The sequence below is a fragment of the Pelodiscus sinensis genome, chromosome 16 (assembly GCF_052426305.1).
Source record: "Pelodiscus sinensis isolate ZL-2025 chromosome 16, ASM5242630v1, whole genome shotgun sequence".
NCBI lineage: Eukaryota > Metazoa > Chordata > Testudines > Trionychidae > Pelodiscus > Pelodiscus sinensis.
In genome coordinates this window covers 698,217-713,320 of record NC_143067.1, presented here as the reverse complement: position 1 = coordinate 713,320, position 15,104 = coordinate 698,217, and the positions used below count along the sequence as shown (strand labels likewise).

The following is a 15,104-nucleotide window of genomic DNA, read 5'->3' as shown; positions in this document are numbered from 1 at the left end:
GCCCCGCCCCACACCCCGCACGCGCGGAGCCCCGCCCCTCACACCGCGGAGCCCCTCCCCACACCCCGCACGCGCGGAGCCCCGCCCCTCACACCGCGGAGCCCCGCCCCACACCCCGCACGCGCGGAGCCCCGCCCCTCACCCCGCGGAGCCCCGCCCCCCAATACTCCCGCCTGCCCGCGCGCAGAAACCCGAACAGGCTCGCGCCCCTCGCTCACTCCCAGGCCCGGCCGCCATTTTCCTCGCTAGACCCCGGCCGGGGGCGAGGGCAGAAGCGCAAAGCTCGCCGGGAAACACGCCCTGTTCCGTGAGCTCACCTTGCCCCGCCCCAACCTCGCTTTGAGGCCCCCCTGTGATTGGCGGAAGCGCTGCGCGCGCTCTGATTGGCTGAGTCGGCGGACCGCGAGGTTTGAACAAAGACAAGACGGAATCACCACGGATCCGAAGTGAGCGGAGGGGGAGGGGGGCGAGCGGCGTGGGGGGGCTATGCCGGCGGGGGGGTGACCGGAGGGGGGGCTGTGAGGGGGGGCTATGCTGGCGGGGGGGGCTATGACGGAGGGGGGGGGCGAGCGGCGTGGGTGGGCTATGCCGGCGGGGGGGTGACCGGAGGGGGGGCGAGCGGCGTGGGGGGGCTATGCCGGAGGGGGGCGAGCGGCGTGGGGGGGAGCACGGCTGGACTCGAAGGGTGTTGGGGGAGGAGGCGTAACATGGTTGTGGGGCGGGTCAGAGTGGGGGGTGCGTTGGGGGGGGAGGAGCGTGCCATGGGGCTGGGCATGCAGTCGAGCTGATCTTATTTGTGCCCCTTTCCTGCAGAAGCCACCTGTGGGGACCATGGCCCAAGAACTCCTCTCCCCTCTGGGGCTGCTGTGTGGGGAGGAGGTCACAACCTCGCCCCTGCTCGAGTCCACGGCAGCAGAGCTGGGGGCTGGCTTGCGCAAAGACCTGCTGTCCGATTTCTCTGCTATTTCCCCAAACCTGAGGGGCTCCGAGCAGGTGAGGGTTGCAGTATGGTGCAGTGGTAAAGCTGTTACAGCTGCTTAATGCTTTTGAAGCTTTGGTGTTATCACCCCTACCAGCCAGGGCTCCTGGCTAGACCACCATGCTTCTTGTATGTAGACCAGGGTTTCCCAACCTATGGGTTGGGACCCAAATATGGGTGGCCAATGCATTTCAAAAGAGTTGCCAGGTGTCTACCCAGGTGCCTCACCTTCTCCCCCCATTTTTGAATTGTCTTGGGCCACCAAATCTTCCTGAATTGTCAAGATGGGTCCCCATCTGGAAAAGTTTAGGAACCACTGATGCAGACAAAGACTACAGGTATGGGTCAGTGATACAGCCACTTTGCCAGGTTTATTGCCTGGCCTCAAGGCGTAGTTCTAATGCATTAGCACAAATGCCCCATGGCAAGTCACCAGAAGGAATTTTTGTTTTTCTTTTGGCTGTACACAGATACTCAAACGTTAATAGACTGGGACAAGCAACTTACATACCACCATGTATGCTTTATGATATTATTACCTCCCCATGTTCCTGATACCTCAGATAAGATCTTATTTTGTCAAATCATCTTTTTAGTAGTAGATTGAGATGTTTGCATACTACCATTTTGAAATGCTTTAATGTAAATATTTAGTGCCTAATAATTTTTAAAAATGCCTGTTTTAGCAATGCTAGTAGCAACTTAGACAAATGTATGCACTAGGCAGTAATCCTGTAAGCATTTGCTTTAATACTGCACCAGGCCTACTACTCCAGGCACTCTTTATCTAGCCCTGTGGCTCTCAACTGGTGGTCCACAGGAACGTTGTCCAAAGTCCATGAAAATGTTTTGATTGGCCTAGTGGTCTGTGGACTGAAATGAGTTGAGAACCACTGTGGCTGATGGGAGGGTACTACACTTTGAGCTTTGGCTTGTTCTCTGTACTAATGGGCAAAGATACCAGCCCTACAGAGAGGGAACCAAGCCAGAAGTCAGCTGGAGTCGGAGTCCAGGAACTAAGCCAGACATTTGTAACTTATATGATGCAAGTGTTCACAATTAATATTAAGTAACTAAGATAAGGGTGTATCAAACCCAACTCAGGTTTCGGGTTCAAATCTCTCAGTTGGTTTGCGAAAACGTATTTAGCAGAGGACCACGAAAGTAACAGCCAAATTATGCAGCCAAAATTTGCTTCATTACCTTTTCTTTTTAATAAACAGACATGCGCTTACACTTACCCAAATGCTACTCTTTTACTAATGATACTGTTATCCTCTCACTCAAAGATAAAATAGTGAATTGAAGGGTGATCAGTCCACTAACAGTGAAGTACAGCCTCATAACCCTGGAAACTCACAGTACCTTGTTGATCACTGGGGCTCCCTGCAGTTTAGCAAAGCTTCTTCTTGGATGCTGTAATATAATTAAAGAGTTCTTTATCATAATTCTATTTCCACCACCACCTTGTTACCTTTTTTTATTGCACACTATTTAAATCAACATTTGTGCCAATGTCCTTCCCACACTATCAACTTAGACAGTATTTTAATACATTCATGATTCTCGAAAACATTCTAATCAAAACATCATTCTGGGTCAAGCACTTGCTAACTTTTATTTTCTCATGAAACTTAGTCTCCAATTTATCTCTAGCTTTCTCACATGGCAACTTCTGTTCTTCGAGTGATTGCTCATGCCGTTTGCAAGTAGGTGTGCACGCATCACGTGCACAGTCGTCAGAAAGCTCTTCGCCAGCAATACTCGTTGGTCAGCTGTGGAGTCCCCTGGAGTGGTGCCACTACAGTGCTGTATATAAGCCACTGCCCCTATGGTGCTGTATATAAGCCACTGCCCATCCTCTCCTCACTCATTTCCTTCTTACAGCCAGTGAGGTTGAAGCTTCCTTTCTCTTGCCTTGGGCAAGCCTTTCCCTAGCTCTAATGTCTTGTAGTTATTCCATCATTAGTTAAGTGCTAATTATATCATGTAAATAGCTTTTTCTTTTTAGTGGGGAGTAGTCCCATCCTCCCCTCCCCCAGGGACTGAGGCATGCCTTGCTCCCAGGGTTTTAAACCACACGCTACTTGCCAGAAGTCTATGCCCATGGGAGACTCTCACAACTCTTGTCTCAAGTGCTTAGGGGAGGCACATCACATGGACAAAGGGGTTACCATCCTTTAGATTCAGACTCCTGATTCCACCACCAGCCAGTGCAGCCTGGCCCAGTGCCAAAACAGACATCCTCAGTGTGGGACAGCATTGCTGAAGGATTCTGCTTTGAAGACTCCCTGGCACCGGCATTCCCTGGATCCTAAAGGGGTGGAGCAACATCTCAGCATTGTTCACTGCTCCCCAATGCCGTCTAAGAGGCAGCATCGGCTGGAGGGGGGGGAAGGTCACCTACAACTAAGGCTGATACGGCCAGGAGAGTGCATCCTGAGCCTGGAAACTCTGCGGTGCTTAGGGAACAGCCCATGCTGTTGAGTCTGGTGTCTGTGGACTCCCCAAAACGAGCAAGAGCAGCTGGACATTGGAGTCATTCTCAGGTCTTTGCCCCCCTTCCAGGGGTGGCTCAGCCTGCAGACTGTCTGCAGGAGACCCCTTCTCTGTGACTAGGACAAGAGTCGGTTGTGGTGCAAAGGCTGGAAATGGGCTCGAGTGGGTGATTCCAATGCAGGTCACAGAACTGCGGCAGTCAGCCTTGCCTGCAGGACAAATGCATTTCGGTTCTAGCAGAAAACACCAGTGCTGTTTGTTTTATATCAAACAGGGTGGTGCTCACCCCTCCCTTGTGTCACAAAGTCCTCAAGTGCTCACAAAATACACCCGAAGGCCTTGTATCTGCCTGGTACTCAGAACGAGTTGGCCTGTCAGCTCAGCAGATCCTTTTGCTGCACCAGTGGTCACTTCCAGAGGCAGGGGTCTCCCCGGAAAGAACTCTTTGCAATGTGCCAGAACAGGAAGTGCCAGAGCTTTTGTTCTTTCCTCGGTCACCGCCTGGGTGCTCTGGCAGATGCCTTCCTCGTTCCATGGAAAGGTGGCAGTTTTCACCACTTCCCTCATCCCCAAGGTCCTGCTCACGATCTGTCAGGACAAGGCGTGGGTGATCCTGGTAGTTGCGGTGTGGCCCAGATGGCACTGGTTCATGTTTCTAGAGCTGTTGGTGGACATGCCTCTTCCTGTGCCCCGATCCAGAATCTGCTCACTCAGGATCACAGTCATCTTCAGCATCCCAGCCCGGAGTCCCTCCATTTCACAGCCTGGATGCTCCATGGTTAAATGTGCGGGAGCTGCCATGTTCGGTGGCAGTGAAAGAGGTTCTTCTAGGCAGCAGGAAGCCGTCCACACACACTCTACTTTGCCAAGTTGGAAGAGAGTTTTTTTTGTGGTTGCTTTAAAAGGGCATTCAACCTGGGGAAACATCTATCCCTGTTGTTCTGGACTACCTTCTTCCACTAAAGCACCAGGCCTGGCAGTGGCTACAGAGAGAGTGCACTTGACTGCTGCGTGTTTATTGATCAAGTGGTGAGCCATTTCCTGAAGGGCCAGGACAGACTTTATCCCCATGTGAGACAGCCAATGGGACCTCAGTCTTGTGCTGTCCAAATTGATGGGCTTGCCCTTCTAGCCTCCAGCGAGGTGCTGCCTCCTCTCTCTCTCTCTTGGAAAGTGGCCTTTCTAGTGGCTTTTGTCAGCCAGAACAGTTTCTGACCTTAAGGCTTTGACGTTCCAACTGCCTTATGCAATTTTTATAAGGATAAGGTTCAGTTTAGGCCACACCAGCATTTTTGCTCCGGAGGTTTCAGATTTTCATGCTAACCAGGACATTTTTTGCTGGATTTTTTTATCCAAAGCCAGATGGGTCAGAGTGCGCATGTCACTCCTTGGATGTCAGGCATGCCCTTGCCTGCGATCTGGAACGTGCTAAACCATTCAGGAAATGTATCCGACTCCTTGTTTTCATTGCTGACAGAATAAAGGGTCTCACTATCACCTCCCAGAGGATTTCTTCTGAGATCACAACTTGTATTAGCGCCTGCTACAGTCTCTCCAGAATCCTAGCTCCACTGCTGACTGTACAGTCTTCACAGGTGCAGGCTTCACCACCATCTGGGCCTATGTGCCGATCCAGGATTTTTTAGGGTTTATATCTCACTACGCCATTTATCAACATGCCAGAAATGATACTGCTTTCAGGAGAGCAGTGCTTCAATCTGCAACTCTGTGATCTCTGACCCCTCCGCCAGAGAACTGCTTGGGAGGTCACCTGCTTGGAATCGACATGAGCAATCCCTTGAAGAAGAAATGTCTGTCTGCCTTTGGTAACTGTTACTCTTTGAGGTGTGGTGCTCGTGCCCATTCCAAGACCTGCCTGCGTTCCCTCTGTCAGGCTTTTCCGGCAAGAAGGAACACAGCAGGTGAAGGCTCAGCACCATAAAGGCCCCACTCCAGGGGGCTCCACAGCTGGCTGATGGGTACTGCCAGAGGAAAAAATCTTCCTACGACTCTGCACATGGCATGCTCACACACTTACTTGGGAGGGGCATGAGCAACACAACTGTTGTTCTGTAAGATGTTATGTGAAAGGTAAGCAACTGCTTTTTCTTGCTCCTATACACTTATACCCAGAACCTAACTTCTCCTTATTTCTTCATCTAAACCAGAGCCAGAGTCGAGAGATCAAACATGAATCAGGCCCAATACGCCCGCCAGTCAGTCATGAAGTTGCTTAGTCAACTTCCTGTGCCTCCTTCTGGTTTAAATAGTATGGTCAGGCCAATTGATGGGGCCTGTCATTGTAGCCAGGCAGGATGCCTCTGGGGAAAAGGGGAGGGATGAGAGTTCAGCTAGTCTCTCACTTCCGGTACTGCTGGAGAAGCTGCCTCCTGGTGGCCCAAGAACCAGCTGGAAGTGCCTGAGCAAGCTCCTGTTTTGAAACTTCTGGAGCAAGTGCCACTGAAGTGTCCAGAGGCTTCTGAGGCATGTTTCATGAGCTGCCTGTGCCCTGCGATGGTTCCCATTGGTGCACTGAGCTTGACAGAATTGTCTGGTACTTCCACTGACTGATACCGCTCACCTGTTGGGCTTCTGCAGACTGCCCCTGAGGACAATGGGAAAGTGAAGGTGTATCTGAGAGTCCGGCCCCTGAAGCCATCTGAGCTGGAGAAGCAGGAGGATCAGGTGAGAACCTTGGGCCAAGCAGGAGCTGCACGTGGGCAACAGAAGAATCCGTTTCCCCGTCCTACTGGGAACGGGGGCTTGTGCTGCACGTGGAGGATTCCACAACCTGCTGGGTTTGTGGTAGTCATGGGTGGGAGGGAGCTTTGTCTTTTGAGCCGTTGTGGTGAGGGAGCTTTGTTTGTACCTTAGGGCTGTGTTTGTATTGAGAATTCGGAGACGCTGCTTCTGAGAGCGCCTCAGGACTCTTTCACCATGCGGAGCACTGCCCGGGGCATAGGCCAGGCAGTACATAAATTCACCTTCACCAAGGTAGGTGCTCAGGCCTGGACCACTGGAGAGGTTTAAAGAAACATGTAGCTAAGTGTACTGGAACAGCGTAACTGGCAGCCTGTGACTGAGATGGCTGGCAGGGGAAGGGCAGCACTGAAATAGCAGTGGGTGCTGCAGCCAAGGGCAAGAGGCCTCTTTCGTGTCGTCCGTGCTCCCCTGTGGCGTGTGTGGTTGCAGATCTTTGGAGCGACAGTGGGGCAGAAGGCATTCTTTGATGAAACGATGGGGGAAGTTCTGAAGGATGTACTTCATGGGCAGAACTGGCTGGTTTACACCTACGGCATCACCAACTCTGGGAAGACGCACACCATCCAGGGTAAGAAGCGCCTATTGTGACGGTTTGGTGAGGTCTGCCTCTCAGTGCTCAGCCTGATGCTGTTCTCTTGTCCAGGGAGCAGCAAAGATGGAGGGATCCTGCCTCGCTCCCTAGCTGTCCTCTTTAACAGTGTGGGGGAGCAGCTGTACCAGGCTATGGATCTGAAGCCCTCGCTTTCCAGTGAAGTGACCTGGCTGGATAGCAAACAGGTGCATCAGGAGGAGACCAAGAAGCTGACCTTGCTGTGCGGGGGGCTGCGGGAGGTGAGTGCCCCTTCTGGGTATGTCAGGGCAGGGGTATGAGCACATCGGTCGTGTCACTCATGCTGGCCATGGTTTTCCAGGAGGAAATGCTGACTCCACGGCAGGGGAGCCACAGTACTGAGTCCCAGGTCCAGGCTACCACAAGTGCCAGTTCTGATAGTGGGGTTGGAGGACTCTCTTCTACCAGCCAGTCAAGCAGCCTACTGGAAGGTACCTCCAGGGCACTGCCCTCCTATGCCAGCCATTTTTGGATTGGGAGGAGTGGATTTTGCACCCTTGTTGTCGGGTAGATGTGCTGTGGGACGGGCAGTAAGGCCGCTGCAGTCTGGGGCTCACTGTTTCTTTGGGGGGGTGGGATTCTGTGGGGAATTTGGCTGTGACTCTCTCTCTGCTCTGTGCATTGCCTGTCAGCTGGGGGCAACGCATTGACATGTCCCTCCCCCTTTCACGGGGCTCCCTATGTGAGCAGCTGAGCGTTGCACCACATCCCACCAGTTGATGGCTTGGGCTCTGTCAGACTACCAAGGAATAAGTGTACAGGCACCAATGAAAGCATTTGTCCCCTAGTCTCATCTGACAGACTTGAACACCCGGAGACAAGGCATCTTGGGTAACCGGGACCAAAGCCACAGAGATATACAGTCTAAAGGTTATGTTCCCTCATTGCCCCAAATCAGGCAGGGCACGAAGGAAGTTCTTGACATGGGAAATAAGTGCTAAGGAGATATTGAGCATGTCCTGGTGGGAAGTCCTAGGCAGGGCATATGGGATGTACTGGGGCTGGGATAGAGAGTTTCTGTGGGGCGGGGCGGGGCAGCAATCTCCTAGCCCCACACCATTCAGCTGGACCATGTTGGAGGCTGCTGTAATCACTACCATCCTCTGACCCGCCTTAGCAGAACTGGACCCTCGCTGGGCTGACCCAGACCGCGTCTCGCTCCACACCCCGGGGGATGTGCAGTTCTCCATCTGGGTCTCCTTCTTTGAGATTTACAATGAGCTGATCTATGACTTGCTGGAAGTGCCTCTGTCCGGTCAGAACCGCAAAAGGCAGACGCTGCGGCTGTGCGAAGACCGTACTGGCAACCCCTATGTGAAAGGTAGATCTAGCCAGCCTTGTTGTGGGGGGAGCTCTGGGGAGGGCTCTGCCAGCTCTGTTTGGACTGACGGGAGTGACAGCCGGAGGGGGAGCGGGGTGACAACGCACTAGTGTGATGTGGAGTGAGGGCACGGATGGGGAAGGGAGCGTGCTCTGGGATCTTACACCCAGGCAGCTGCTCCTCTCGGTTGGGCTGCTGGTTTACGGTTTGGTTCCCCCCCCCCCCCCCCATGGATAATTCGAGGGAGTTCAGGGTGGCTCGTGGTAACAGAGTCTGGGACAAGGCAGGTAGCGGGTACCTGGGATGGCAACCCTGATCTGTTGCCCTCCCACTCGGCTGCCTGATCTTTGTCTGCTCTTTCAGATCTGAACTGGATCAATGTCCGAGATGCTGAGGAGGCCTGGAGGCTCCTGAAACTGGGTCGGCGAAACCAGAGCTTTGCCTGCACCCACTTGAACCAAAACTCCAGCCGCAGGTCTGAGTTAGGGAGAGGGCACGGTCTGGTGTGGAGACTGTGGCCTTACTCTGTGGCTGGGAGCTGGGGGTTGGGGTGTTTTCTGGGATGTTCCTTCAAACTCTTTGTCCTTGCTCCCTGCAGTCACAGCATCTTCTCCATTCGGATTCTGCACTTAAAGGGAAGCAGCAGTGAGGCGTTCCCCAGAATCAGCGAGTGAGTCCTGCACGTCTTTGGATGGGGCAAGGAGGCTGGGGGCTCCTGTACCTGAGCTCTCCATCTTTGCTGCTGTTAAAGATATCGGGGAACATAAGAACGGCCAGACTGGGTCAGGCCAAAGGTCCATCCAGCCCAGTGTCCTGCCTTTTGACAGTGGCCTATGGCAGGTGCCCCAGAGGGGATGAACAGAACAGGGGATCATCAAGTAATCCATCGCCTGTAGCTCATTCCCAGCTTCTGGCAGAAAGAGGCTAGGGACACCATGCCTGCCCATCCTGGCTAACAGCCAGCGATAGACCTGTCCTCCACGGAATTACAGAGTTCTTTTTTGAACCTTGTGAAAGACTTCGCTTTCACAACATCCTCTGGCAAGAAGTTCCACAAGTTAGTTGTGCGTTTGTGTGAAGAAATGCTTCCTTGTGTTTTTCAACCTGCTACCTATTAATCAATCTCTTCTTGTACGGTAGCCGTTCCAGACCTGGGATCACTTTTTAGCCCTTTCCGTGTTTATTCTAACACAGGGATATCTTTTTTGAGATGAGGCGACCGCAACTGCACACAGTATTCAACAAAGTAGTAAGCCAGAGGTGTGCGCTGGCTCTGTCCTGGAAAAGCAGCTGGGATTTCTGGCTGTCTTGACCCATCCCCCTCATCCTGATTTTGGTGGCAGTGTTGACTGGTGTAGTTTAAGAGCCTCTAAGACTGCAATAACAGAGCTAACTCCCTCAGCTGTCCTGGGGCCCAAGCAGCTTCTGCACTACTCAAGGAATTTGGAAGATGGGCTTTTAAGGGGAGGGTGAACACAGAGTAAGGGTGTCACAGGATGTGCAGAGTGGGATCGGGGCAGGGTCAATGGGACCAGATCACACGGATCTCCTTTGGCGCCCCTTAGGCTGTCCCTGTGTGACCTCGCTGGCTCAGAACGTTGCAAGGACCAGAAAAGCGGGGACCGCATGAAGGAGGCAAACAACATCAACACCTCCCTGCATACTCTGGGCCGCTGCATTGCTGCCCTCCGTCAGAACCAGCAGGCCAAGTGAGTGCGCACAAGAGAACAGTGGCAGGGGGCAGGTTCCCCACACACTTGTCTGAGCTTAGCTTGTCTGTTCTCCTCTCTCCTGGCAGGCCGAAGCAGAACGTGGTTCCGTTCCGGGACAGCAAGCTGACCCGTGTGTTTCAGGGCTTCTTCACAGGGCGTGGGCGTTCCTGCATGATTGTCAACATTAACCAGTGTGCATCCACATATGATGAGACCCTGCATGTGGCCAAGTTCTCAGCCATAGCTAGCCAGGTCAGTGGGCCAGTGCCAGGTGCCCAATAGTGGAGACGTTGTTCTGGATCTTCCAAGAGCCTGTATCCCTAGTCTGGATCTCGGGACTCCCTCTGGCTTCTATGGGAACAGTTTCTTCCTTTCGCATTTGGGGAGGGAAGGTATTATGAGTCCCTCTGGTGAAGCTGAGTGCCTCCACTGCATACCCAGACAGTTAGCTTGAAGACCAAGACTATGGCTGAGGAAAACATTTGCCTAGGGACCACCTTGGTCCACTGGCCTTGTGGGCTCTATAACCATGGCCTCGTTTTCTCTTCAGCTTGTTCAAGCTCCTCCCACAAAGCTGGGCCTCCCATCTATCCAATCCTTAATCAAGGAACACAGGAGGAATTCAGGGCTAGGCTCAAAGCAGGAAGTGGAGCCTGATGTGGAGAGCGAGGACGAGGCAGAAGTGACCATGTATGATAGGGAGGTGAGTGATAGTTCCTTTCATGCCCTGTGAAGCCACCATGGCATGTGGGGTGGAGAGGTGAGTCCAAACGTGTACATCTTAGCCTCAGTGGATAGAACAAGAAGCAACGGGCTTAAACGGCAGCAAGGGAGGTTTAGGTTGGACATTAGGAAAAAGTTCCTACCTGTCAGGGTGGTTAAACACTGGACTAAATTGCCCAGGGAGGTTGTGGAATCCCCACCTCTGGAGATATTGAAGAGCAGGTTAGATAAATGTCTATCAGGGATGGTCTAGACAGTATTTGGTCCTGCCATGGGGGCAGGGGACTGGACTCGATGACTCTCGAGGTCCCTTCCAGTCCTAGTATTCTATGACTCTATCCCAGCCCCAGCCTTTGGGACAGGCTCTGTACATTATTGGGAACAGCAAAGATGATCACTGGCACAACTGTGGAACTAGTGAACAGTGGGAGGGTCAAAGAACCATTAGTAATGAGCCTCACAGGCTTTCCCCATGCACAAAGGACACTGCATCCGTGGCTCAAATGGGCATGGATATGGCACTGTCCCACAAGTGGAGCAGCTGCTAAAGGGGACAAGGTAGCAGGAGTCTGCCTCATTTAACAATCTGACCCTTGGGAACAGGGTACAGAGTTCCCTCTCGGCCGAGAGTTAGTGCCACACGGAGGCTCGGTGAAGCTGTACAGGCCAGGATGCTGGGCCGGCGTGGCGTGAGAACTAGAAGAATGATCAGGAACTGATGAAATGTTGAGAGGCTGGGTTAGATTTAGCTGTTGGGATGTGACTACGCTGGACCAAGCTTTAGTACATGGAACGGGGAGCAAACCTGCCTCAGTTCAGGGAACGTGGGACCTCCCTGGCCTTTCGTATGCGAGCACGCCCTGATTCACAGGCACAAGGCTGACGTTCTCTTGTGCGCTCCTTTCAGGACCTTCCCCGAGCTGTGGAGGTCTTGTGGGATCTGCTGGTGCAGGAGCGGCAGAACAAGCTGCACCTGGAAATGCGCCTCAGAGAGGAGCTCTGCAATGAGATGCTAGAGCAGCTGCAAGAAAAAGAGCAGTGGTGCAGGTACTGTCACCCTGCAAGGGACCAGGGAACTCATCCCAGCCTCAGCTCTTAGCCTCCCACATTCTCTGCTGATCTGGTACACATGGCATCTCTGCCCTATGCTCTCTCTGCAGCCAACACTTGGAGACCCAGAAAGAGCTACTGGTGGAGCTGTATGAGGATAAGCTGAGCAATTTGAAGGAGTCACTCCTGGACTATTACCAGGAGATGATTCAGGTGGGTGTGTGCACATGGCAGGAAATGGAGCCCCTGTAGGCAGGTGGCATGGGAGCAGAGCCAGGGTGGTGAGAAGAGCTTGTGTGGCCCAGGAAATCTGACTCTCCCCCTAGCAAGGCCTTCTATGTGACAGCACCAATTGTACCTTCTGCTCCCCCCCTACAGGCCTTGAGCTCTGGCTCAGAGCCCTCTGCAGTCCCATTCCAACATCTTGGCTGCTGTTCCACGTACCACAGCATCAAGGTCTGCCTGGGCCTAATTTCTGGACCCAAGCCTAAGCAGATGGAGTTACCACTGCACATGACCCTTGAGTTGCAGTCACCATCCCCTCGTGCCCCAGGGTCAGCCTGCTTGGGAACTGCTGTGCAGACTCTTTGGCGCACAGTGCAGCAAGCTGGTGGCAGCTGGCAGGAACAGAGCAGAGCTGTCACTGATACCCACTCCATCCACTAACCCAGACTCAGCACTTGTCAGGTCATGTTTGGTTGCAGGGTTCTAACACAGCCACTGCTGGGCAAGGGATAGAAGGCAGCTAGTCTAGTGAAACTCAGCATCTTTGCTTCCCGGGGGCTGAGCATGTTGTAAACACACCCTCCATTGCGCAAGTGCTGGAGAAAATCGTATCACTGCCAGGCTAATGCCAAAGACTGGGGGGGGGGGCAGTTACAGAACAGTTTGGCTTCAGTCTGTCAAGCAGGCAGGGTTCTGGGGCTCTGCTGCAGACTGATTTAGTGCAGTGCCCCGGTGAACGGCGTAAGCCTGCAACCTACATGCCACTTGGCGGGTCCCCTGCAGCGAGGTTTCCTCAGGGGAAAGTTGCGCCCCCTTTCCTGGGAAGCGTTGCTCACGGAGTAGGGAAGTGGCTGTGAGTTTCTGGGTCTGAGCAAATCTGCCCGTCTGCCTCAGGAACGTGATGAGAAGATTGGAGAGCTGGAGGCGGCTCTGCAGGAAGCAAAGTTGCCATCAGAGGCCCTGGAGAAGCAGCAGGAGCTGGAGCAGCCCCTGCGCAGATCAAAGCGAGTGGCAGCTGCATCCACTCTGCAGCAGGAACTGCTGGAAGTGAAAGCCAAGCTGGAGCAGTGTCAAGCAGAGCTGAACACCACTAGTGCAGGTGCGGCACTAGGGCCTTAGTGGCTCTGAATTGGGCCTGGGCCTCACAGCTCTGCCCTGAGCATATTGGGTCACTGGGATGGGGGAGTCCTGAGCCCAGTGCTACTCCCAGAGCTGTCCTGTGACCAGCCACTTCATTTCTCCAGCTCCCCTCCGTCAGTAAAAAGATGGGGTTTGGGGCAGACTCTCTGTGGATGTATGCTGGGGGGGCCTATAGTCATGCCATGACAAATCGGAGTTGGGGGCAGAGTTAAGGGTAGAAACTTCTATTACCCCAAATTCATTGAGAAGCCAAGAATGAGGAGGCTCCAGTGGAGCAGTTCTAGAGCTGAACTGCCTGACTTGTGCACTTCTAAAGCAGTGTTTCACAGGGCCCTGGATCATTTAGCACCTACCTCTGCTGGGCTATGTGCATATATTTTTTGCTTCTCTGCTCCTGGTTGTTTTCAGAGTTGCACAGGTGCCAGAAGTTACTGGAGCCCCCCCCTTCTGCCAGACCCATCACTGTGGATGTGGACAGGAAGCTGGAGGATGGACAAAAGGTAAGTGTGCTCTGAGGGATATGGGAACTCTGGAGGGCTCCTCCCAGTTCACAATCACTACTGTGTATTTCACTATCACTTGCGTGGCTTCAACCACATTCTCATGGATGCCAGTGGTCTTTTCCTTTGGGGTGTGGGAGGCACTGCCTCCACAGTTGAGGGAGCTGCTATTGATGATCCTACTCCAGTAGGATCTTTGAGGGGCTGAGGGTTTCTCTGAGCCTTGCAGGTAAGGCTGCTGTGGTATAGCTTTGCTTCTAGCGCTGGCTGCTGTCCTGCTTTGCAGAGTCTCTTGCAAGGACTGACTTTCCCACTCTTCTGCAGAACGTGAAGCTGCTGCGGTCAGAGCTGCAAAAACTTGGGGAGTCTCTCCAGTCTGCAGAGAGATCATGTTGTCACACCACAAGTGCAGGAAAACTTCGAGAAGCTCTTTGCACCTGTGAAGAGACCCTGGCTAGACAGGTAATGTCACAGTTATGCTTGTGGGGACTGTATGGGATTCAGCCTAGATACTTGAATGTCACCAAAAACTTGGCTTTTAATCTACAGAAAAATAAGTTGGGAGTCAGCAGGGAAAATAGAAAGCAGCCAAGTCCATTTTGCCTGCCTCAGTTGCTGAAGGACAGATCAGGCTAACGAAAGCCACCATTTAATAAGGGACTGTACTAACAGGTTGCCCTAACCCACACAATTTCCACCTTGCACCTCTGTGTGGCCTCAGCACAGTAATAGCAACTGTTCCTAGTGCTCCATGCAATAGCTGGCTATGGCAGAGGTCAATCTGAGGGCAAACACGGGACATCAGAGCGCCATTTCCACAACAGAACATTTGCAGGGGGGCGGATTCAGCTTCCTTGGCTGCACTACTCACCTAGTCCATCCCAGGGATTACCTGCCTCAGCAGGGCCAGCAGCAGCTGCTTGGCACTACATGCTCCTTTAAGTGGCTTTTTGGGTACCTTTAACTTCTGGGTGCCTAACAGGGAGGAGGCCACTTTCGTAAGGGTAACGATAGTGCTGGTTCCCTCTCTCAGGACCAAACCCTGGCAGAGCTGCAAAACACCATGACGTTAGTGAAACTGGATCTGCGGAAGAAGGCAGCGTGCATTGCTGAACAGTACCACACTGTGCAGAAGCTCCAGGCCCCTTCATCTACTTTAAAGAAACGCTTCTGTGCTAACAGGGAAAATCTGCAGCCAAGTCAGCCTCCAGGCAAGAAACCCTTCCTACGCGGCTTTCTATCCCGCTCACCTCCCCGGCTTCGTACAGCAGAGAGTAGCCCCTACAACCGCCTCCTCTTGGCCCGGCAGTCACCAGGCTTCAAGGCTTGGACCTCTAGTAAAAAGTAAGAGGGGCTTCTGGGTGAGGACCTACCAGGGAGCAGTTATTGTCCTTGACTGTGTATAAACCTAGTGTGCGACTCTCAAAGATGGTTTCAGGGAGCTGGCTCTGGTTCAGACCAGCTATTTGTCTATATGGAACGGGGCCTCAGGTCCAACCTGCAACATTGCCTTGCCTCTCAACTGGGATGTATTCTATTACTGTATATGCATGACAATAAATGGAAAAACGTAGGGCTAGCA

The 15,104-nt window shown here is 53.1% G+C and overlaps 2 protein-coding genes across 9 annotated transcripts in view; one reads left to right on the top strand and one right to left on the bottom strand.

The window, feature by feature from the left end:
* Window positions 1-313, bottom strand: part of BRD8 (bromodomain containing 8) — a 25,791-nt gene extending 25,478 nt beyond the window's left edge. For all 7 annotated transcript variants that reach the window (XR_016346914.1, XM_089769371.1, XM_075917883.2 and 4 more), the window contains exon 1: window positions 219-313. Coding sequence is in view for 6 of the 7 variants with exons in the window: in XM_089769371.1 (XP_089625497.1) it covers window positions 219-237 (19 nt within the window). In the remaining variant the exon portion in view is untranslated. The remainder of the gene's footprint in view (window positions 1-218) is intronic.
* On the top strand, window positions 307-15,104 carry KIF20A (kinesin family member 20A). 2 transcript variants are annotated; one of them, XM_075917889.2, is made up of 19 exons: window positions 307-446; window positions 814-993; window positions 6,077-6,163; window positions 6,353-6,472; window positions 6,671-6,809; window positions 6,885-7,072; window positions 7,153-7,282; window positions 7,972-8,172; window positions 8,536-8,647; window positions 8,771-8,842; window positions 9,738-9,881; window positions 9,971-10,136; window positions 10,435-10,587; window positions 11,515-11,654; window positions 11,768-11,870; window positions 12,777-12,981; window positions 13,431-13,522; window positions 13,847-13,984; window positions 14,556-15,104. In XM_075917889.2, the coding sequence occupies exons 2-19, from the start codon at window positions 832-834 to the stop codon at window positions 14,868-14,870; spliced, it is 2,667 nt and encodes an 888-aa protein (XP_075774004.2). In that variant the 5' UTR covers window positions 307-446; window positions 814-831; the 3' UTR covers window positions 14,871-15,104. The 2 variants fall into 2 exon arrangements, with proteins under 2 accessions (XP_075774004.2, XP_075774002.2); XM_075917887.2 differs by having other exon boundaries at window positions 7,969-8,172.

Excerpts from the sequence above, each read along its gene's own strand:
- KIF20A (XM_075917887.2), top strand. The coding sequence starts at position 832 with ATGGCCCAAGAACTCCTCTCCCCTCTGGGGCTGCTGTGTGGGGAGGAG. Across the intron at positions 6,810-6,884 it reads GAAGACGCACACCATCCAGG|GGAGCAGCAAAGATGGAGGG; the intron begins GTAAGAAGCGCC and ends TCTCTTGTCCAG. Across the intron at positions 13,985-14,555 it reads AAGAGACCCTGGCTAGACAG|GACCAAACCCTGGCAGAGCT; the intron begins GTAATGTCACAG and ends TCCCTCTCTCAG.